The sequence below is a fragment of the Phocoena phocoena genome, chromosome 17 (genome assembly GCF_963924675.1).
Source record: "Phocoena phocoena chromosome 17, mPhoPho1.1, whole genome shotgun sequence".
Taxonomy (NCBI): Eukaryota; Metazoa; Chordata; class Mammalia; order Artiodactyla; family Phocoenidae; genus Phocoena; species Phocoena phocoena.
Genome location: NC_089235.1, coordinates 70707110 through 70731390, shown reverse-complemented (window position 1 = coordinate 70731390; position 24281 = coordinate 70707110). Strand labels below are relative to the sequence as shown.

Below are 24281 nucleotides of genomic sequence, written 5' to 3'. Positions count from 1 at the left end.
TGTGATCATCTTCAGGGCCATCCATGTTGCTGCAAGTAGCAGTGTTTCATTCTTTTTTTATGGCTGAGTAATGTTCTATTATATATATTTATATATATATAAAATGGAATATTTTATATATATACACACTGCATTTTCTTTATCCATTCATCTGTTGATAGACACTTAGGTTGCTTCCATGTCTTGGCTATTGTAAATAGTGCTGCGGTGAACACTGGGGAGCATGTATCTTTTTGAATTAGAATTTTTGTCTTTTCCGGATATATGCCCAGGAGTGGGATTGCTGGATCATATGGTAGTTCCATTTTTAGGTTTTTGAGGAACTTCCATGCTCTTCTCCATAGTGACAGCACCAATTTACATTCCCATCAACAGTGTGGGAGGGTTTTCTTTTCTCCACACCCTCTCCAGCATTTATTATCTGTAGACTTTTAGATGATGGCCATCCTGATAGGTGTGAGGTGACACCTCATTGTAGTTTTGATTTGCATCCTGACTTGATTCTTTTCAGTGCTTCTCAGAAAACTTTTCATACCTCTTGCCCCATTTGAACTCGGATGTGAAGGTGGAAAACAGAAGCAAGTAAATGCCACGTTAATCTCACACTGCCTTCAGGCAGCCACAGTTACTGGGATAATTGGGCCTCGTCTGTCAGCCTTTGCCTGAATTCCTGAGATGAGGGAAGAAAAAGCAGCCCCAATGTGGAGTCCACCAAGGTCAGGCTTGGCCCCATGGGAGGTGCTAGCACCCAGGGCAGAGTGACCAGCCCAGGCTGTGGCCATGTTTCTATGCCTTGTGGTTGGGAGGCCCTCTCTGTGCTTCCCAGTTGGAATTATCTGAAGAAGAGCACCCAGCCAGAGAGACAGAGAGAAACAACCTGAATTACTGTAGGATGTGCATTTGGGAACCCGTATTTGCTGGGTTAAAGGACTCAAAAGCAAAAATATAATTCCAAATTGGTTATAATTCTTTTTTTGTTGTTTTTTCCAATTTGTGTGTGGTGTGGCAATGTGTGTGTGTCTCTGAAGAGGTAGGGATGGGGGTAGATTATCTCCCCCCTCCAAGAACAACAGATGAAGTGGAACTTTCTATCTTCCCTTTTTGTTTATTTGTTTCTCAGCTACATCTGCAGGGGTGAAGCTGTAGGCAGCTGATGTTAAAAAGCGGCACTGGCTTTGAGATACACAGACCTGTTCGTTAGGACGTGGGCCACGTATTTAACTTCTCTGTGCCTCAGTTTCCTCATCTGTGAAATGGGGATCATCTTACCTCACAGGGTCGTGTAAGAATTAAAGGAGATATAACAGAGGCAAAGCTCTAGGAATGGTAGGTGGACAGTAATGGCCATTCCCTTCCTTCTCTCTCTCTTTTTTGCTGGTAGAACTCCACTTGCCTGCTCTTTCCGTTACACCTTTCAGAATCTTCTCTAGTGAGACCAGAGGGAGGAGACCTCATTTCTTTCTTTCTCCCTCCCTCCCTCCCTTCTTTTCTTTCTTTTTTGCTTGCATTGCTTGTCTTCTTCCTCCTCTGCTACCCCATTCCCACCTCCAGCCATAGCCAGCACCTACTGGGGCTTTTCTTCCCAGCCAGTTCTCCAGGGCCTCCCTGTCCATGGTCCTAACTACAGTGGGCAACAGCATATTGACAAGGAAAGGTACAGTATAGCCTGAGGACCATAGAATCCAAGGGTTGAGAGCCTGAGACTAAACACTAATCAATAACCGTAACGCATCCCTAGGTCCTTCCCACCTGTCGATCCCTTAGTGCCCACCAGGGAAGGTCTGTGGCTGAGACCAGCAATTTGGAGCAGTTAGGAAACAGGGGCAGTAAAGATGCAAGTCCGGGAGGCAGCCGACCAGAGAGGCTAGGATCCCAAAGCTGACTTTGCTTGAAGAGGGGCTTTGGATGATTCTTTATAGTGGAAGCCTCTTCTGCGTTTTGCCTTGAAGGTAGTCCCAGGTGCTGTACAGACGGGGGCTCTGTGAACAGCTATGCCACTGTCTTTAAGGGGTAAATCACTGTAGCTCTGCTGTCCTCTCTGTATGAGAAGAAGCCAAGATGCATTCAGCTCCTGCCATTTTCCAGGGCTGGGGAATTGGGTTCCTCCCATAGAAGCCAGACCCCACGGCCCAGGGTAGGATTCAGACTCGGGTCAGGGTGCCTTTCATGTCTGTGCTGCTTCCCCAGCAGGAACCAGGTAGCGATGAAGCCAATTCTTTGAGTGGGACAAAACCTGCAATTTATTGAAGTCAACAGGTATATATGCTTGTTAAAAAGCAATTATGCTGAAATAATATAGACCAGAAGCTTGACCCTAACTTAATGCCCTTTGCATTCTGAGGAGGAGACTGCATTACGTGGGAACATGATTTCAGACCTTTGCAGTCTCGAGGTTGGTAATAGGACGATCCAAGGTTTAAACACTAGAACATAAACTACTGCCCAGATCAGATCCATCCCAGATCCATGGTGGATCGATGTCTCGTCTCTCTGGAGGCCTTCAGCTGTGGTGTGGTCGAAAGAGAAGTGGACCTGGAGCCAGAAGAAGTGGAGTCAAGTACAGATGCAAGCACTTCGGAGCTGCCGGGTGGGAGGAAGGTTTATTATCCTCCCTGCAGTTATGCTGTCTCTCCAGGGTTGTGTTGAGGATGAAATGAGAAATATTTGAAAGCAACAAATATTTTGAAAGTCCCTTGCCTGCTACATTGTAAGTGCTAATGACCATATTAATTTCCATCCTGCTTTAATTTGCTTAGCTTCTACCCACTTAAGATTGGTTTATGTTAGTCTGCCTCTGTTCACGAATATATATGTGTTGGGATCAACCTTGGCAAAGGTTGTCTCAAGGGACAGAGGTACCATAGGGTTCCTGAATGTGGGACCATTTTCTGGCTAGAAGAGTTGGTCCCTTTTTAGAATCATAGAATGTGAAAGATGGCCTGGGCCAAATCTTCCTTGTGTGTGTGTAAATGAGTATTTTTGTATGTGTTTATACTCTACTGTATTCCTCAGAGAATAGGGCAAATTACATGATAGAATAGATGACCCCGTGGAAAGATATATGCATAAAATGCGTAAAATTCAGGACGCAGATATGCTGGAATAGCAAGACTAAGTGTGGTGGTATAGCTGTGTATACCACAGGACCTGTAGATTTGAGACTGCAGATTTCTCCCTGAGCTTTTATACGTATATTATTATACATGCAGTCCTTCTGTGAACATTATTATATTTGTCTTTTGGTGAACATATGTATGCATTTCTGTTGGGTTTATACCTAGGAGTGGAATTGCTGGCTCATATTATTCTTTGACTTTAATTGACATCATCAGAGCAAATAATAATTATAAAAATAGTTTCATGGAAAACAAGGAAGATTCGCATTTCAGTTCTTTGGATTGAATGAACATTTATGGAACACTGATGTCTTCTCGCATATATTAGCTTATTTAAATTCACAACAACCTCGGATATTGTTGTCTTTAGCCAATTGCAGAGATGAGGAAATTTGAGCCTTTTGGCTAATGTTCATACAGCTTGTGTATAGTAGTGTCAGGATTTGATCCCAGGTCTTTTGTTTGTTTGTTTGTTTGTTTTCTTTGGTACGCGGGCCTCTCACTGTTGTGGCCTCTCCCGTTGCGGAGCACAGGCTCCGGACGCGCAGGCTCAGCAGCCATGGCTCACGGGCCTAGCCGCTCCGCGGCATGTGGGATCTTCCCGGACCGGGGCACGAATCCGTGTCCCCTGTATCGTCAGGCGGACTCCCAACCACTGCGCCACCAGGGAAGCCCTGTTTGGATTTTTAAAAAAATATATTTATTTATTTGGCTGTACCAGCTCTTAGTTGTGGCACGTGGGATCTTTAGTTGCGGCACGTGGGATCTTTAGTTGTGGCATGTGGGATCTAGTTCCCAGGGATTGAACCTGGGCCCCCTGCACTGGGAGTGCGGAGTCTTAACCGCTGGACCATCAGGGACTCCCCAATCCCAGGTCTTTTGAATGCTGGTCTGTGTTCAGGTTGGCCATGCTGCTTTTCTTGAGAAGTTGGCATCTTTGGGCACCAATACTTTCTGTTTTACGTTATTTTTACACACAAGAGAGAATTCTCTCTCTTCTTCTTTTTTTTTTTTTTTGCAGTACGTGGGCCTCTCACTGTTGTGGCCTCTCCCGTTGCGGAGCACAGGCTCCGGACACGCAGGCTCAGTGGCCATGGCTCACGGGCCCAGCCGCTCCACGGCATGTGGGATCTTCCCGGACCGGGGCACGAACCCGTGTCCCCTGCACCGGCAGGTGGACTCTCAACCACTGCGCCACCAGGGAAGCCCTCTCTCTTCTGTTTTATGTTATTTTACTGATTGAAAACCCTTCCAAAAGACCTGCACGTGGCATGGTGCCTAGACTATAGCATCATGTCTCAAACAAAGGTTCATCATTTTGCATATCACTTCATATTGAGACTGGAGTCAGTTGAGCAGAATGTTTGCCCTCACTAGCAGACACAGGTATTTGGAATTGCTTTCTTGCGGGGGGTGTGCGTTAGCAAATTTCTGCAGTTTTTTGTTGGTGTTTTTTTTTTTTTTTTTCTTCTTTGGAAAGAAGTAGCCCCTTCACACTGTTTCTGGCATAACTGCTCCCTTCAGATTGCTGAGGGCTTAAAAACCGGCTCACCAAACCTGTTAGAACTGAGTGTAAAGTAAGAGAAACAAGGTCGAAGAGAGAGCTGAGGGGGCTCCTGTGATTAAATGCGTGAATTCTGATGCATGGACTTTGTAGAAATGAATTTGGCTCCCTGGGGATCTGTGTGCTTTACTTCCTGATTCCTAGGTTCTAGAAGAGATGAGATGGTGTGTGTGTGTCCACATGCATACGTGTATACTCTTTTTGGCTGCGCCCCGTGTCTTACAGTATCTTACCCCACCAGGGATCGGAACCTGGGACCCTGGCAGTGGAATCACGGAGTCCTAACCACTGGACCTCCAGGGAATTCCCACATGTATACTCTTTTTAAAAAAAAAATATTATTTATTTTATTTTATTTATTTTTGGCTGCGTTGGGTCTGCATTGCTGCACGCGGGCTTTCTCTAGTTGCGGCGAGCGGGGGCTACTCTTTGTTGCGGTGCGTGGGCTTCTCATTGCGGTGGCTTCTCTTGTCGCGGAGCACGGGCTCTAGGTGCACGGGCTTCAGTCGTTGTGGCACGTGGGCTCAGTAGTTGTGACGCACGGGCTTAGCTGCTCTGCGACATGTGGCATCTTCCAGGACCCAGGCTCCAACCCGTGTCCCCTGCATTGGCAAGGCGGATTCTTAACCACTGACACCAGGGAAGTCCCACATGTATACTCTTAGAAAAGGAAAAAGTAGGGTAAAAATTCCACCCACATCTGGAGGAAGGATAGTAATAAATTGTAATCTGAATTAATCTAAATTAATCTGAATACTCTCTCTTCTCACTTACTTGCACACATACACAGACACATAGCCTATAACACAAGATAACAAATTAAAATTAAAACCCTTTATCCTCATAAAGAGTATTTGGGTTACCAGCTCTAGCCTTCCATAGTGTGTAGAATATCAGATATATTAAGCTACAGAAAAAAAAACTGTGGAAAAATCTTTCCTTCCTCCAAATGTTTTATCCTCACTTATGTCATTGTGGCTTGAATTCTTAAGAACCCTAATAAGAAGGAAGGATAATCAAAGAAAACCCATTCTTGACCCCAAAATACTGTACCAGCCTGCTGTTGCATTATAAATAATATAATCCACTAGTAAGTATCACATCTATGCCTTGTAAACAAACAGCGAAACTGCAATTCTTTGTCAAGTGTGGAAAGACCACTACCATTTGTCTTTCTGGCAGGAAAAATAATTCTGGAATTTTAAATGATTGCTCTGGAAAGACTGGGCAGAGCATTGATTTTAAAACAGAGAAGTCTTTGATCTTTATCATCTTATTTCCTGTTTAGAATCTGTTCTGTCTCTTCTCTCTTAACCAAATTGTGCAAAGGTTGTGTAAATAAATTTGCTTCTTCAGAAATCCAGTCTGTGGAAGCCTAATGGCTCTTCTGTGGCTGTATTTATGAAGCAATTCCTGAGATGAAATTTAAGTTCTTATAATATGTAATGCCTGTACTTGGTAAATTGAAACCAGTCTCTTCACTGATTCTATAACTCTGCAAAATAGGCCTTGGTGACTGTCTCCAGGATAATTCAGTGGAACCTCTAAGCCTCTGAATATAGAGTCTAAAACACAGAGGACAAAATGACTCTGGTAGAATCCTTAGAATTTGACCACTTCAGAGATTAGCTGTTTTTATACATTCTTAGTTAGTTAAGTATGTCCATAGGTCCAGTGTATAAACTAGGATTATATTTCAACTGCATATAAAGAAAAATCCCAACAAAATTAGCAATTAGGGTTTTTTCCCCTCTTTCTCCCAGACCAAAGAAGTCTGGAGATAGTCCAAAGACAGATGGTGCCTCCATGGTTATCCGGCACCCAAGCTGTTTCTGTCTCTGTGGTTGAGCCATCCTTATCATATTATCTCAGGATCCAAAATGGCTGCTGGAGTGTCAGCCATCACCTCCGCATTACAAGCAGCAGGATGGAAGAAGAGGGGAGGGATAACAGGGGTCCTCCTCTAGCAGAAGTAGTTCCTTTCAAAACATTTCCTCAAAGGTCTACATAGTACTTCAGCTTACATCTCACTGGCTACACTTAAGCACACAGCTATACCATCTTATAGTGGAGGCTGGAAGATGAGTCTTTTGGCTGAATACATTGCTGCCCTGAATCAAATGGGGCTCTCTTATTGAAGAGAGGGAGACTGGATAGAGGGGACGTAACCAGTAGTCCCTGACACATCCAGCAAGGTACTATTTGTACAAAGAGTGTAGTATAGTGGAGAGGGCTTGAACTTTGAATTCAGACAGTCTTGTGTTTGAACCTTAGTTCCTCCACTTACTAGGTGCAGGACCACTTCTTTCAGCCTCAGTTTTCTATCCATAAAACACCAGGAGAGTAATACCTACTTTGTAGAGTTGCTGTAAGGTTTAAACAAAACCATGTGCATAAGTTGCCTTGTACTTGATAGGTACTAAATGGTGGCCATTATAGTTGTTATTATAAATGGGTAGGTTGTGCCTTCTACCTGCATCAGCATAGTGAGTATTTTTAAAATTGAGATATAATTCACATAGCATAAAATTTACCCTTTTAAGGTGTCCACTTCAGTGAGTTTTAGTGTATTCACAAAGTTGTGTAACCATCACCATGATCTAATTCCAAAACATTTTCACCACTCCCCCAAATCCCATATCCACAGGGTCACTCCTTTTTCCCTTCCCCCAGCCCCTGTCAACCACTAGTCAGCTTTCAGTCTCTATGGATTTGCCTTTTCTGGACATTTTGTGTAAATGGAATCATATAATTTGTGACCTTTTGTGTCTTTCACTTAGCATACTGTGTTTTCAGTTTTAATCCATGTTGTAGCATGTATCAGTACTTTATTCCTTTTTTTGTGGCTGAATAACATTCCATTGCATGAATACACCACAATTTGTTTATCCATTTGTCTGTTGGACATTTGGGTTGTTTCCACTATTTGACTATTATGAGTAATGCTGCTGTGAACATTCGTGTACAAGTTTTTGCGTGAATGTGTGTTTTCATTTCTGCTGGGTGTATATACCTAAGAGAGGAATTGCTGGGTCATATGGTAACATTATGCTTGACCTTTTGAGGAACAGCCTGATTGTTTTCCAAAGCTGCTGCGCTAGTTTACATTCCAACTAACAATGTATGAGGTTTCCAATTTTTCCACATCCTCTCCAACTCTTGTTACCTTCCAACTTTTTTATTATAGCCATACCTGGTGGCTGTGAAGTGGTGTCTCGTGGTGTTGATTTGCATTTCCCTGATGACTAATGATATTGAGCACTATTTCATGTGCTTATTTTCCTGCTTTATATCTTTTTTGGAGAAATGTCCATTTGAGTCCTTTGTCCATTTAAAAATTAGTTATTTGTCTTCTCATTGTTGAATTTTAAGAGTTTATGGGACTTCCCTGGTGGCGCAGTGGTTAAGAATCCGCCTGCCAGTGCAGGGGACACGGGTTTGAGTCCTGTTCTGGGAAGATCCCGTATGCCACGGAGGAACTAAGCCCGTGCGCCGCAACTACTGAGCCTGTGCTCTAGAGCCCGCGAGCCACAACTGCTGAGCCCACGTGCTGCAACTACTGAAGTCTGTGCGCCTAGAGCCTGTTCTCTGCAACAAGAGAAGCCACCGCAGTGAGAAGCCCATGCACTGCAACAAAGAGTAGCTCCCGTTCACCACAACTAGAGAAAGCCTGTGCACAGCAACGAAGACCCAGTGCAGCCCAAAAAATAAAAATAGAAACAAAACAAAAAAGTTTATATATTTGGATACTAGACTCTTATCAGATATATAATTTGCAAATATTTCCTCCCATTCTGTTATGTGTATTACCTAATTTGCTCTTTTTAACAATCCTTTGAAGTGGATATTAGTGTCCCCATTTTACAGATGAGGAAGCTGAGGCTCTGAGGCAGTGAATAACTTGTCCAGGGTAACACATCTACTAACTGTGAAGATGGCACTGGAACCCAGGAAAAGATTAGCCAGGGCTCTTTTTGTTTTATTGGTAGAAAACCATCTCAGGCCAGCTTACGCTAAAAAAGAAGTATAGCTGCTCATATACCTGGGAAGTCCAGGACTGGCAGCTGGCATGGGAGAGATTCTGTAGTCCACTGATGCAAGTGATGTCGCCAGGACTCTTCCTGTCTCCCCCTCCCTCCGTCTCTTGCTGTCTTTTGGTTAGCATCATTCTTAGGCAAGCTCTCTCATGTGTGGAAAAGGTGGTCATCAGCAACTAAAGGCTTCCTAAGTCCTTTGAGCTAGACCTAGAGAAGAGACACGTTGCTCTTCACCCTAGCTTCCATATCAGACCCCCATAAAGCTCCCTGATTGACCTTGCTTGAGTTTAATGCCTATCGGAATACCCATCGATGCTGCTTTCAGGAGTCTGGGATACTCCAGACAGCCTGGTCCAGCCCTTTGGTTGGAAACGTTGCAACATATGATTGACAGTCTCTGGAGAATCATGTGGTGTTAAGGAGAGGGTCATTCCTAAAAGAAGGGGATTTGTGAGGCAGACAGAAAACGCAATCAGTGTCCTACACGGTCTGTCTTGAACTACTAAGTTCAAGATGCTGAAATTTGTTGCGGGCAAATGAAAGTTAATTCCCAAAACCAAATAGTAGGGGAAAAGTCAATTTATTCACAAAAGTAAAACAAAAGATAATTGAAAATAATCATCTCCACATCCAATCAACAGTGAGTTCTCTGCTTTCCACTTAAACATAGCAATTTTATAAATGGGTTTGTATAATACCTCTAAACCTCTAAGACCACAGCAAAAAGACTAATTTTTCAAAAGCAATAAACAAAATAAAGAACAGGGAACAGAAGCTAAACGCTTCTGGCAGAAGCTTAGTAGCAATTGTAGAGTTTTTTGTTTTTTTTTAATGAGAGCCCCTAGTGTGATTTGGAATGTTCACATTTGAGAAAGATGTTAACCCAGTAGCATATGTTAGGAAGAAAACTCTGCCGTGGGTGAGCAATTTTCTTTTTTCAAATAGAGCGATGCCCTACATTTGACATAATTACAGGAAAATTCTATTATAATACAGCTCATTGTTATGTGGGTTCAGATACATTGCAGGTGAAATCATATTTTTGGAAAGCGACAGCTGGGTACTGTGATAGATTCCTATAACACAGGGTGCCTATAACAGCGGCCCCCAGCCCAGGACTAATGACCTCCAGACCGTTCTTGGCTTACAAGTAGATCTTAAGGCAGAGCTGGTGTTTGGGGTTGGTTGTAACACTGATATAAAAAAAGAATTCATCAAATTATAGGGTATTGTTGCCCTAGGACCTCAGAGAGCTTCTGCCCCAGACTCCTGGGAAATGAGGCCAAAGGAGGTGAGCTGATTTGGCCGAGGAAAAGGAGCTGACCTCCCTGGCAATGCCATGTGTTCCTTCTCAGTGCTAAAGTCACAAAGCTGTCATTTATCAAATTTTTCTTCTTGAGTAATGTTTCAGATGATAGGCAGCTTTGAAAAGTACTCATGACAATAGGTCCAACCGCGCTTTGGGTAAATCAGAGAGAGAGTCATCATATATGAAAGGACCTTTTTTTTGGACTTCACATTCATAGGTCACATAGTTGAAAGACACATTTATTTTCTGTCTGAATTCTTTGAGCATTTTGGCAGTTGTGCTGCAGACTTGTATCTCTGTCTATATCTGAGGACAGGGGCTGTATCTTAGGTGTCTTTTTGGCCCCTGAAGAGTCTAGCATAGGACCTGTTTCGAAGACAAATAATGGTATTAGTAGCTAACATTTATTGATCATTTACTATATACCGGCACTGTGCTATAGCATCTTGCATGGATTTTCTCATTTATTCCTCACAGCAACCTTAGGAGAGAGAGAGATCTCCTCACCATCCTCCTTTTAAAGGATGACCTCCTTTGAAACTGACATTAGGTAACTGCTAAGGTTAGCAATCCCTGTTAAGTGGCAGGGCTGGGATTTGAACCCAGGTAATCTGAATCCAGATCACACATTCTTAACCTCTGGAAGGATTATAGTGCTGTTCAGTAACTGTGAATGGAACTGAACTGATGGGTTCCAACCTAATACCTCTGCGCCCACTGGGGAATGTCCTCAGGGACTCGGGAGACAGTGGTCTTATCTCTGAAAATGTCCAAACAAGGAAAGGGAGAGTAAAGTGGGTGTGGCAGAAGGAGAAATCTCATCTATGCTCGGTGCTGTAGGGCTGCCCTGGGTTGGGGGAGGGGAGGGTCGTTTACTAAAACATCACGACTGACTCCCAATGTTCAGGTTACAAAACATCTCTCTCCTTATTTCTTGTATAAGGGGCTAACCTTTTATAAACCTTTTATAAAGGGGCTCTTAAGGAAGGGCAAAGGGTGGGTGGGGAGGACTTAGAAGGTCCATCCACTGACACTGATTGCCCTCAAGCTCCCTGGCTTAGCTGGTTTTTGGAGAGCAGGAAAGAAGAGGAAGAGGCAAGACAGTGATAACGGGGGTGGGTGTGACTCCGGTCTCATGCTGTACTCGCAGTCTCCTTGCTCAAAGTTAGGGGAAATCAGTTAACTGGTCCTATGCCAAATTTTATGTAGTTACAGTTTTTTTTAAAATAAATTTATTTATTTTATTTATTATTTACTTTTGGCTGCGTTGGGTCTTCGTTGCGGTGCGCGAGCTTCTCATTGCGGTGGCTTCTCTTGTTGCACAGCATGGACTCTAGGCGCGCGGGCTTCAGTAGTTGCAGCACAAGGGCTCAGTAGTTGTGGCTCGCGGGCTCTAGAGCGCAGGCTCAGCAGTTGTGGTGCACGGGCTTAGTTGCTCCGCGGCATATGTGGGATCTTCCCGGACCAGGGCTTGAGCCCGTGTCCCCTGCGTGGGCAGGCGGATTCTCAACCACTGTGCCACCAGGGAAGCCCTGTAGTTACAGTTTTAAATGGTAAGCAAATGTCTACAGGCATTCCTTGGTACCGTGATGCAAAGACCAACACAATCCGTTCTTAAATGGGAGTTTCAGATACTTTTCTTACAGCAAGGTCTTTAATCCCTTCCTTGAAATGTAACTGGTGAGGGTGGAGGAGTGGGGCAACACTTGGGAACCAGCACACCTGGGGTCTGGCCCTGATTTCCCACAATTTGGCCAGGGAATGCTGGGCAAGTCATTTAACCACTGGAGAATCTGCTTCCTTGTTGGAAAAGTGAAAGGGTTGGTAACCATATTATTCCTGAAATTCTTTCAACTCTGTTAACAGTTTATGATGATGTCAGATGATTGAAGAGACTCTAAGAACCAGAATTCCTCTTTCTAGTTCTCCTCTCCCAATTTCTCTTACACCCCTCCCACAATTTAAATGCTTATTCATTCATTCATTTTTCCCTCCATCTGTTCAATAAAGTATCTCTTAAGCACCAGGGTTTCTGGGACTATAACAGCAAGTGGAAAACCCCCTGGTCTCAATGACCTCACAGTCTAGTTGGAGAAATATAAATATTTGGAAAATAGTGCCTTGGAAAATGGTGCCATGGAAAAGGGTCGTAAAAGAGGCATGTTCTCAGTCATGAGCTGTACAGACTTGGGCCTGAGTAAGTGTGAGCCACTAAACTGAAACTAAGACAAATTCATCAAAAAGAAGAAAAAGAAAAGAAACCTGGATGTTCTCTAAGTGTTTCTTATTTTTCAGAATCCCGTATAACACCACAATTTTTCTTCACTGGACGTTGTTTTACTTACATTAGAAAAGATGTAGCTCATAAAAGAGAGCTGGCTCAATCCAAAACACATTTATTGGGTATCCACAGGGAACCTGTAGTAGGCAGTGCCTTCCGTGGGGAAGGAAAAGCCTGCAGGGTTTGGTTTCAGACAGGCTGTGAATAGCAGTTCTCTGTTTATTAACTGTTGTGCTTGAGGAGATTGGGCACGTCCCTGAGTTCTCAACAGACAGGGTGGTCCCTCACGAGGCTATTGGGGGAGATTTCAGGAGTTGGTGCTTGTAAAATGCCAAGCCTGGGGCCCTAGCAATCTCTTGTCCCTCCCTTAGTTCTGCAGAGATGTAGGTGATACAGATAAGCATACAATTTAGTCTCCCTGTGCCCTCAAGGATTGACAGTCCGGGGATTCTGTAGTGCTGGAAACTCAGTAGGAAGGTGGACTTCTGAGCCAAGCCCCACCACTAACAGAGTTATTTGTCTCTGGGTGGGCGGGGGTGGGGTGGGGTGGGTGGGTTTCTCATCTCTCCATGTGTAGGGAGTCTGAAGTCCCTCCCAGTGATGCAGTAACCTTCACACAAAGTAAGAGAGGCTACATTGCAAACAGCCCTGTAAGATTAATCCCAACTGGAGGAATGGGGCAATAGGAGTGCTCTCCAGACCAGCCAAGCCTGCATTTGAGTTGGGCTTGTAATGAGTTCCCCAGTAGGAAAAGAGAGAACACATCGGCTCCAACAGAAAGTCATCCTAGAGCTGTGGACCCATTGTCCGGAGGCTGATCACACGGCTGTGAAATCGGACCAGTCAGTCTGGCTCCACCACTTGCCAAGGTGACCTCTAAGCTCCAGGTTTCCCCCAGGTATAAAATGGGGATAATACCAGCTCCCACTTTACATGGTTGCTGTGAGTGTGAAGTGAGGGCAGGCCTGCTGCCGTGCAGAATCGTGCAGGGCATATAGGAAGCACAACAATTGTTAGTTGATATTATTTTCTTACAGGTTAGAGCAGACATATATTCCTGAGTTCTTTCAGTTGATATTTACACCAGGATTCTGAGTCTTCTGGGTCCCCGGCACTCTGCCTGACTTTTCTTCCTTATCTCCCTGAGAAGGAACAGTCAGGGAACAGAGAGTTAGTTCTTTGTCTTCAAACAAACCATATTCTCCTCTTTACTTACTGAGAACACTCCAGTGGTTTTACTTGGAATATTTAAGTAAAGTATATTGGAGACTAGAATAGGCTCTTTTTTTTATTACATGAAATAGTATGAGCGTACTTGGGATGCACTCATATAAGGCACATGAGCGAAGCAGTCTGCAGTGTAGGTCGAATATGGCAACGTGAGCCTGACAGTAAAACACGTGGAATCCAATGCATCCCTCCCTCCTCCTGCCCTCCGCAGTGCTTTCCTTTCTTCCCGCACTTTGTTAAGATGACAGAAAACAAATTAATAAGGTATCGGGTGAAGTAAGGAAGTAACAGTACTTTCTGTGGTTGTCTCAGTTGGGAAAGACATCTAACGAAGTAGCACTATGAGAGGTATCATCGAGAGCCTGATTTTTGCAGGCAGTAGAAAAAGCCCTGGATTTCGTCTGCTGGGCTCTGGGACATTAACTTGCAGTGAGATCACCTTGTGTCTTGGTTTCCATTATTGTAATGCTCCCACGTCATGACTGTTACGTGGATGAATTCAGACACTGCCTATATAACAACGAGGGCAGTGCCTGGCCCAGGATGGGAGCTCAGAAAGTACGGGCTTGGCCAAAATGTTCGATCGTAACATCTTATGGAAGAACCCGAACAAATTTTTTGGCCAACCCAATACTATCCTACACCTCAGTATCCTCGGGCTTCTCTCCGGTAAGTTTAGGATAATCATACTTACCTCCTAAAGTTGGCATGAAGTTTAAAGAAGGATATGTGTGTCCAAAATGCTATACTTAGCAAAGCATCAGGTATATTGCAGTTCTCAGTCAATTTTTTTTTGGGGGGGTGAGGAATATCAGAATTTTTATCTCTAGATAAGGCTTTCAATATTCCCATAATACCTGAAAAGTATTGTCCACTTACGATGTCTCAGACCCTGTTAAGCACTTCATGGGCTTTAGCTCATAGACTCCTGGGAGCACTAAGAGATAGTTACTAACATTGCCCCCACTTTGCAGATGTGAAAACCGAGACTCAGAGACATGAATTACTTTAACGAAGTCTAATAGCTGCTATCTGGTAGAGATGTGAGGCCAAGTCTCCCTCTTGAGAATCAGCCTGTAACTCATGCTATTATGAAACAAATGCCCTGTTCTGTCCTCTAGAAGTTGCCTTGATCAGAATATCCTTCTTTACAGGAACTGTGTTCCATGAAAATAAGGCTTTAATTTTATGGCCTCCATTCAGTTCTGATCCTGATTAGTATTCATCCTATTTGATTCTAGATACTGTTTATTTACTTCCAAAATCCATCACTCATGGATCTGACCTCACAAGGGATACTTAAAAGAATAAGCAAGGTCTCTAAAGACGGTTCCCAAATCTGAGATCCCAGACTTTGGGAATTACTATGCAGTCTCCCCTTGGCCCTCTCCTTTCCTCCTCCAGGTGACTAATTTAGGGAGATATCTGAGTCTTGGAATGAAAAAAGACGTATTTATAGTCATACTTCACATAAAAAGGGAGTTCAAAGGGAACTAACATTGGCTGATTATTCAAACTGCTTTATCCATATCTTCTCACTTTATTTCACGTCAACACAACCTGTAGTGTAGTAGTTTTATTATTACACTAATTTTGCAGATGAGAAAACAAGGCTAATAAGTGACAGAGTAGAGATTCAAACCCAGGTCCCAGTTAACACAAAGCGTATTCTCTCCCCACACCACCCGTTGTCCCTGTCCCATGAAGGCACTGGGAGCCTTGGAGGAATGCTGTAATTCCATCCCATCAGCTTGGGCCGCTGCCTAGCACCGTGGATCAGAGCACCGGTAGCTCCTCTTGGTTTCTCGTGCCCAGAGAGCACTTCACACCCCCTCCCCACTCTGCCACCCCCCCGGTGCATTGTCAGCTATCTTGTAAAGGCACCTCCTTGGTCCTTAGGCAGATGGATGAGTGGAGCCTGCAACTGGGAACCTAACTCAGACAATCCCTGATGACTGTGGGGTCAGTAGTGCCATTGCTGACCAGGGAAATAAACCATCACTATTCTTACCGCCGCTTTTCAAGGAGAAGAAAAGTATTCTGTAAGGACCATTCTCACCTTGGTCAGCAGTGCTCAGAGTAAACAGGCATGATGAGTCCAAGGGTGCCGAAGGGTGTCTGACGGAAATGATGATGACAACAAAGGGGAAGCGTGCTTTAGCCAGAGCCGGGTGCGCACAAGTACGCATACACGTGTGTACGAGTATGTGTGTGTATTTTTCCTGGCTCCGGAAGGGATGCTGTGTATTTCTGAGCAGCTCTGCACAAAGGAATCCAGCATTTAAGTTTTGCCCGCATCAGATTCTGTTCGCAAAAGGTAGCCAGGAATGGTTTTTGGGGCATGGTTTCAAATTTAAAAAGGATTATGGCCGGGCTTCCCTGGTGGCGCAGTGGTTGCGAGTCCGCCTGCCAATGCAGGGGACGCGGGTTCATGCCCCGGTCCGGGAAGATCCCACATGCCGCGGAGCTGCTGGGCCCGTGAGCCATGGCCGCTGAGCCTGCGCGTCCAGAGCCTGTGCTCCGCAACAGGAGAGGCCACAACAGTGAGAGGCCCGCGTACCGCTAAATAAATAAATAAATAAGGATTATGGCCCATGAACCCTAGAAATGGTGGGTGGAGGTGTGAACCTTTGAAATTCTAATTGCAGCCCAGTCTAAGGAGGTATATATTTACCCGGGCACAATATCTCATTGTCCACATACTCCTTTCTTGGCCGGAGGAGGAGCAGATACATAACATAATCTTCAAATGAAACTGAAACAACAATTGGTGGCAGCAGTTTGGACTCTGGTGAGTTCCGTCAAGAAAGAAATCCCCGCTGTTGACCATCGCAGTTAGCTTAGCTTGTCCTAACAATCTTTATTCCTTGCGTCTGTAGAGCTGAGGGGATGCACAGACTCAGCTCCAGCTGGGAGGGATCTGTGTGGTCATTTTGACACACCCACCCCTTTATTTTACAAGTGACGGCACCAAGGCCCAAGGTGACAGCATCAGTTATTAGGAGAGAAAGCTCTGGAATCCAGGCCTCCTGGAGTTAAGGCAGTTATTCACCGACTCTAGGCTTTTCGTAATGGCTCATATTTATCGAGTGTCTACTCTAAGCCATACCTATGGGATGGAAGCAGCTACCAGCCCAGCGGAGGTGACAGGCATTCGATGACAACTTGGAATAGAGGGAAGAGTAGAAATAATGTGAAATCAAAGTCTAAATTGATTTCCAGCCTAGAGGAAGGCCTTCCTGGAATGGATGGAAGTCTAAGTGCTGGGTGTTGGGCTCTCAACTGCTGCATGGGGTAGCATGCGGTTACGGAGGCTCAGAGAGCTTGATTAGCCCAAGCTAGTAGCGGCCATATTTGCTCCAGTCACAGAACCTTCTAGATGCAGGATGGCCCAGTTAGTACATGGAAAAAGAGGTAGGATTTTCTTCTGGTGGCTCATACGCCAGTCTGTCAACAACAGCACATGAGCAAGTGACCTCCAGGTGCAGGTCTTTTTTTAAAAAAATATTTACTTATTATTTTTGGCTGCGTCGGGTCTTAGTTGCGGCGCGCAGGCTCTTTGCTGTGGCGTGGGGGCTTCTCTCTAGTTGTGGCGCATGGGCTCCAGGGCACCTGGGCTCAGTAATTGCTGAGCGCAGGCTTAGTTGCCTACGTGGTCCCTTCCCCGACCAGGGATCGAACCCGTGTCCTCTGCTTTGGAAGGCGGATTCTTAACCCCTGGACCAGCAGGGAAGCCCCCGGGTGCAGGTCTTAAATGGCCTGCAGTGGCCATTTGGCTGTCTCCCCAGAACCTCAGCCTTGGTGTGTCCCAAACCAAACTTTTAAAGTGTGAATGAGGAGAAGGAGGGTGCCTGTTTGCTTCTTTACTTATTTTTTAGAATGCCTCTCAGAACTCATGTCTCAACACCTCACTTTGGCAAGGAAGAGTCTTTATTGGTGTGTGCTGCCTTACCAAGGCCTTCCTTTCATTAGCTGAAAGGCTTTGCCTTCCTAACAGAAATGAACAGTTCTCTGAAGGCACAGTGCAGGTTCAGGACAGCCAGCACAGGCAGACAAAACAGCTGGAACTCTCACAGTGGCTTTCCTGTGCACAAAGCACTTTTTCTCATCCGTTATCATTTAACAGCCTCATGGGGTTGGTGCCCTCATCTTTCCCCTTCTTGGGAGGCAACTGAAGGCCAAGATCGCAGAGCCAACAGCACGAGGCAGCCCCTCATTCTCTTTTCTGCTCAAGATGTCACCTTGTCAGAGATGCCTTCTCTGAACACTCCTTATACCATAGCACCTGCATCACTTTGTTACTCTATATGTGCTCCACTTTATACTACATAAGTATTGCTTGTCTGTTTCCCTACTAAAAGGTAAGGTCAGGAGAGTAGCTCATTGTCATTGTGGAATCTCCAGGGCACATACTAGAGCCTTAGTAAATAGTTATTGACGGTGAGCGAGGAGATGCGTTTGCATTCGACAATCCCCCCCAGGCCCAATGCTAAGACAGGTCAACAAGGTCCCTCCCCGCCTTGAGGCACCCCGTTGTAGTTTGCAGAAGGCTGTCAGACAACAAGACAACCGTACAAGATGGCAGGAACTCAATCCCAGGAGAGGCCCCGGGGCCAGCCTTCTGCCGGGGGCGGCGGGGGTGGGGGTGGGGAGCATTTGGGAGCTGAGTTTACCGGGCGGCTCCCATTGGCTCCAATTACAGGAGCCAATCCTGAGGCGCTTCCTAAGGGCCTAGCTTTTCTTTTTTTCAAAACCAATTTCATCCACAATCAATGGTGAGAAATTAAATGGATCCTCTGGATTACGTGGATTGAGCAAAATAGCCATCTGCCAGGGCCGAGGAATGAGCAATCTGTTGGTAATTTTTCCGCTGAAATTTGGCATCTGCTTGGCGTTTTACACCATTTGCACCTCGGGAAATACCTTTTACACCCCTGACCCTCGTCTGGCCTTCAGATTTAAAAAAAAAAAAAATGCAAATGAAAGATTAGAAAATTATAAAAAAGAAAGAACCCTTCATGTGTCTTCACTTAGCATTTTAGCGACTTAAGCAAACTGCACAAAACTAGCCTTCCAAAGGCGGTGAGCGCCCTGAAAGGGAGTGAGGGCCAGAGCCGGCGAGCGGGCAGCTGCAAGCCCGGGCGCCGGGCCGGCTCCTCGCTGCGGCCGCGCGGGCCGCCCCGTGCCCCTGTCGCCGGGCCCGCGGCTCTCGCAGCAGGAGGCGGCTCTCCGGGCCTCGCTTCCTGCACCCACACGGGGCTAAAAAAGAACGCGCACAACTTTTTTTGGTCCCCCTTCTTGCGAAACGCTCGCGTAACGAGCTCGCCGGAGTAACTGCTCCGGGGGCTGCCCGTGGACGCGGGCTTCCGCTGCCCCGCGCGGCCCCCGCCCGGGAGCGGGCGTCGGAACGGGGCCCGGGCGTCGGCGCGGGGGCGCCGGCCGGGGGCGGGGCCGGGGCCGGCGGGGCGGGGTGGGGCGGGGCGGGGGCCGCGGCGCGGGTTGGGGGGCCGGTGGCGCGTGCGCAGAGCACTTCCTTGTTTGTCCCCGTGACTGTAGCGGGAGCGCCGCCCGCCTCCCGCCAGCCCGCCAGCAGGAGTGTTGTGCTCAGTCGGTGTCCGCGCCGCCGCCTGTCAGATCGTGTGAGAAGGCAGCGCCTGCCGCCCCGACCTGCCCAGCCCGGGCCCCCGCGCAGCGCCGCGCAGCGCCGCGTCCCCTCCCCCGCCGCCGCCGGCATGAGCAGAGGGAGGCGGGTCCCCGAGAGTCCCCTGCCTCGCGCGCCGCTCAGAGTTTGAAGGGCCCCGCGCCGAGCGCCGCCGCCGCCTGCTTCGGCCGCCAGCCCTTTCTCCTGCCGCCGCCGCTGCCGCCGGGATCTCGAGCCGCTCCAGGCCGGGCGGCGGGTGGCGGGCTGCGCGCGGGGCGTTCATGAGCCGCCGGCCGGCCCGCGGCCCCGGGAGCCTGCGCCGTGACTCACCCCTCGCCCCCGCTTGTGTCTCGCCCTCCCCGGCAGGATGCCGGACCAGATCTCCGTCTCCGAGTTTATCGCCGAGACCACCGAGGACTACAACTCGCCCACCACGTCCAGCTTCACCACGCGGCTGCACAACTGCAGGAACACCGTGACGCTGCTGGAGGAGGTAGGTCGGGGCCGGTGCCCTCCGCGCATCCCCCCCTCCTCCCCCCCCGGCGCCCGGCCCCCAGCCGGGGACCCCGGCCCGCCCGCTGGGATGCCTCGCTGCCTCCCCTCGCGGCCGCCGCCTCGCAGTTGGATTGTTTCGATTTCCGAGCCGGGGAGGATGGGGATGTTGGGGCCTGGGGAGCCACACCCCCTCCGGGACCCCCTCCGCCCACCGCGCTCCCAGGTGATCGGGGGACTTCGGATGTGCAGCCCCCGCCCCATTTCCCCCGGAGCTGGAGGTGGGGAGAGAACTGAGCGGGCTCTGGACAGCCCGAGGCAGAAGAAGAGGCGAGTCCTCTCCCTCTCTTGCTCCCTTCCTGGGTGCCAAGCAGGCTTCTAGGCGCTTTCCACATCCTTGTGACCCTCTCATAACCCGCGAAGTAGGTGGTGTCAGGCCACCGAGGGCAGAGGGAGGCGAAGCCCTGTGGCCAAGGTCACTAGTAGGGGACTGGGCGATGGTCAGTGAATGCAGCTCTCCAAGGCCCGGCTTGGCCAGGCAGGCTTCGCTGCATAGGCGAGGGCCGGTGGAAAAATCCCAAAGGAATGAGAGGGGGCTCAGGCCGGGACTGCCTCCACCCCAGGATTCCTCCCTTCTAGTCCTAAAGCCCTGGGTGGAAAGAGATATCTGTGCAGACTGGTCCTCACCCTCCTCCCCTGGCTAGATGGTTTGGTAGGGTCTGAGGCTGCTGCGCCAGCAGGATCTGCCCACAGGGAACTCCTAAGCTGTGAATGCAGACCCGAGGCTGATGCTGCCTGGAAGAGCTGGCTAGACAGGAAGAAGGGAGGCCTGAGACTGCAGAAAGAACAGCTCCTCTTATCTGGGTCCTCCGGGGAAAGGTTGTGGGTGCCCAGGGCAGAGCCAAGGGTGTAGCAGTTTCCTTTAAAATTTTAAGTGAATTAGTGATCAGGCAGAGTGGGTAGGTAAGGAGGAACCCACAAGCCCAGGAGCTGCAGAAGCCTCCGAACCTCCATAAAAATAGGCATTTGTCCTGGAACTCTGCCCCATCTGTAAGTGCTCTAAAGCACCACTACCCTCCAAAGAAGCCAAACCTATTTCAACTGAAAAAGACAGCATTGGGGGAAGTTAGGAAGGCAGATCGTTTTCCCTGCCTAGATTATTATTGTGTGGTTGGTTTACTTGAGGTTTGGGAAGCTCTTTCTGATTTAAGCTCACCATGGCTCCCCCTCTGTAACATTAAGAAGCTTGGGCTTCTGCGGGCAAACTGCTCTTGATGCAGGCTTTGATACTCGCTCTGGGTCAGGTTATAAGCAGAACTGGTGTTCAGAAGCCAAGGGGCCCTAAATTTTAGGAGGGGAGACGTTCCTGCTAGTGCTGGGTCCTGTTTTGCTGGCCTGATGTTGCATATTAGTCTGAATGTTTTATGCCAGTTGAGGTTGCTTCTGGAGTCTCTCTGAAGTTAATGTTGGGTTATTGAACTGAATTTTGAAATTCAGCTGGAGAAATACCATCTAACTAGATGTGTTGGAAAGCCAGAGGTAAATGGCTGTCTTCTTTGTTTTGTTTTTGTTTTTGTCAACTGCCTGTCTGTTGCACTAGCCTGATGTTTGGTGTCTGGGATTAAACGGACTTGCCAGGCATTCAACCCTATGACAAGTCTGTCCTTCACATGATTGTGATAAATTGAAACATGCTGATATGGGAGCATTTTTCATCCTTCTTCTGTACTAGTTGTATATGCTTCTAAGGGCTGTGACATCGGTTAGACTGAGCGGTTATTTTCCTTCTAGAGAAGTTCTTCAGTGCCTGCTAATAGAGCTGTCAATTGCTTTAACTTTCCCTTTCTGCACAGTCAGATAGAGTCACTGTATTCTGTTTGTGTGGGGTGTGATAAGGGTAAGTATATAGTTGGGGATGCTGTTTGTAGGGGTATGTGCCCACATTTTGCGGCCACACCAGAGGATAGGGCTAATGTTTTAAAGTTACATGCAGCTGCCCTTGATCTTCGTTTGAGGTTACTAAATTTAACAGCAAATACAGCAGATACATTTTTTTTTGGCGAGGAATATTGTTTTGCAAGGTTAGATAGAAAAACAGACCTGGTGATAATACAAACGTGGTCACCTATGAACTTGAGAAGGACTTGGAACCAGGCTGGAAGTTCAAAAGTGTCATGTTGGAGTATGTTGATATGTTCTCAAAAATATCACAATGAATGTTTCATAGAGAGCGGCACAATAATTTTGTAACTGTTTTTCTAAACTCAAGTGCAGTCCTGGTCAAGAAGTCATTGCCTCCAGTCTGCATCTGTTAACTGTTGAATTGTATTCCATGACGTTGGACTCGTGAATGATTGCCTTTAGCATAAATGTGAAATATGCCCTTTAGTTTCTTAATTGATAATCACCACAGTTGAATTTTTAATCCCCCCCCACCCAAGCTTACCTATGTGGAAGAAGTACATTAGTATAAATGTCTTGAGTGGATCACAATTCAGTTCTTAAAAATTATGGGGCTTAGGACTTCCCTGGTGGCGCAGTCGTTAAGAATCCACCTGCCAGTGCAGGGGACACAGGTTCGAGCCCTGGTCCGGGAAGATATCACATGCTGCGGAGCAACTAAGCCCGTGCGCCACAACTACTGAGCCTGAGCTCTAGAGTCCACGAGCCACAACTACTGAGCCTCAGCTACTGAAGCCTGTGCACCTAGAGCTCGTTGCTTTGTAAGAAAAGCCACTGCAATGAGAAGCCCGTGCACTGCAACAAAGAGTAGACCCTGCTTGCTGCAACCAGGGAAAAGCCCGCATGCAGCAATGAAGACCCAACACAGCCAAAAATTAAATTAATTAATCAAAAAAAAATTATGGGGCTTAAGGTTGTTATCCTCAAAATATAAGGAAAAGTTTTGGGCCAGACCACGAAATCTTGTTGGCCTAGGCTTCATGAGTGAGATATATGGAAACTTTAAGAGCACTGTTTGTGTTATCTTGTGGTTATTCCTAGGGATAGAACTTTTGGGTACTTTTTTGGTGATGTGGAAACTCAGGAACAGGAATTAATTAGGGCAGCTTAGAATTTTTTTTTAAAATCTTTTTCTGGTTCTGCTAATTGTCTTCCTATTTACCTGTGAGCTTTTTTGCTCTTTGGATTCCTAAGTCTCACCTAAAAGATTGTATTCGATCTCCTAGCTTGGAACCCCAAATTAGCCCACACTCTCCCTTTTGCTGCGTCCCGTCGGCAAAGAGTTCTGTGCTTTGCAGATGTTGGCGCTTTTACTTTCATCTCTCTGTGATGTGCACTCAAGGAGCTGGGTCAGAAATATTTGGTAAAAAAGGAAAAGCGTTTACTTCTGGGCTTCACCTTTGGGGGCAAAGGGTCCCACATGACTCTAGAAGTCATGGCGTGGCTGGCACACAATGAGTGGCTGCTTTTGAGAGGCAAGAGCGGACGGGCTGCCAAGGTTTCATGCTGGTGTGTGAGTGTTTTCCAAGCAAAAAGCCAGTGTTTTGCTTATTCAGCAACCAGAACACACTGATGTGTGCCATTTGACTTGTGACTGTTTGGAAATTATGAGTAAATGACTAGGAGAAGGCAGAGCTTTCCCAAGAAGGTAGCAAGCAGGCACATTCCAGGACCACTGTCCGGGGAGAGAGTAGGATAGACTCCATTTAAAGGCTTAGATCGGTCCATACTTAGTGCTTGGTGATGGGGAGAGTCCAGTATGATACACGAAGGTCGGCTTGGTTATTTAGTATTGACCCAGCACTTTTACCTTGGGTGACGGTGGAGGAGGCATGTTCTGCCCATTTATTGAGCAGCTGCTCTGTACCAGGCGCACTGAAGACACACGGCACGCGTGATCACACTTAACCCTCATACAGGCTTTATGAAGGAGGGACAGTTGTTACCTCCATTTTACAGAGAAGAAAACTGAGATGAAGTGATTTGTCTCCAAGGTCAAATGGCTAGTAAGTAAGTGAGTTAGGAAATCCTAAACAGTTAAGACAAAAAGTAGACGTTCTAAATGTCTACAAAGACATATTCCAGGGGTTTTGTAGGGAACATAGGAGGCTTCACTTTTTTTTTTTTTTAATAAATTTATATATTAGGCTGTGTTGGGTCTTTGTTGCTGCGCACGGGCTTTCTCTAGTTGTGGCTCGCGGGCTCTAGAGCGCAGGCTCAGTAGTTGTGGCGCGTGGGCTTAGCTGCTCCACGGCATGTGGGATCTTCCCGGACCAGGGCTCGAACCTGTGTCTCCTGCATTGGCAGGCGGATTCTTAACCACTGCGGCACCAGGGAAGCCCCAAGGAGGCTTCACTTTTATTGTCCCTTCTCATTTTGGTCTCATGAAACAGAGGTACCTAAGTTCCTAGGTGGCTTGGTTTTTCTTCATGTTCACGTTCCAGGGAGTTCTTCCAGGTAATCCCTAAATGCACTAATTTTTCTCCGCTGTGCTTTCACAGATTTGCGTGTGGTTTTTCAGATTCAAATGTGGGAACTTACTTGGCATCATCCAGGAACAGCATTCACTCAGCATATTTTGGGGGAGCGCTTGCTGTGTACAGCCTAGTGGAGGTATGGGGGGCCGTGCTACCTGGATTAGGTTATGGA

General features: G+C 46.9%; 1 protein-coding gene across 2 annotated transcripts in view; it reads left to right on the top strand.

Annotated features, from left to right (window-relative positions):
- Window positions 1–15878: 15878 nt before the first annotated feature.
- ASAP1 (ArfGAP with SH3 domain, ankyrin repeat and PH domain 1) overlaps window positions 15879–24281 on the top strand; it is a 273724-nt gene continuing 265321 nt past the window's right edge. The window contains exons 1-2 of one of the 2 annotated variants that reach the window (XM_065895628.1): window positions 15879–15919; window positions 19545–19671. In XM_065895628.1, coding sequence (XP_065751700.1) covers window positions 15879–15919; window positions 19545–19671 — 168 coding nt within the window. Of the gene's footprint in view, window positions 15920–19544; window positions 19672–24281 lie in introns of those variants that run through there. The other variant, XM_065895629.1, reaches the window with a different exon arrangement.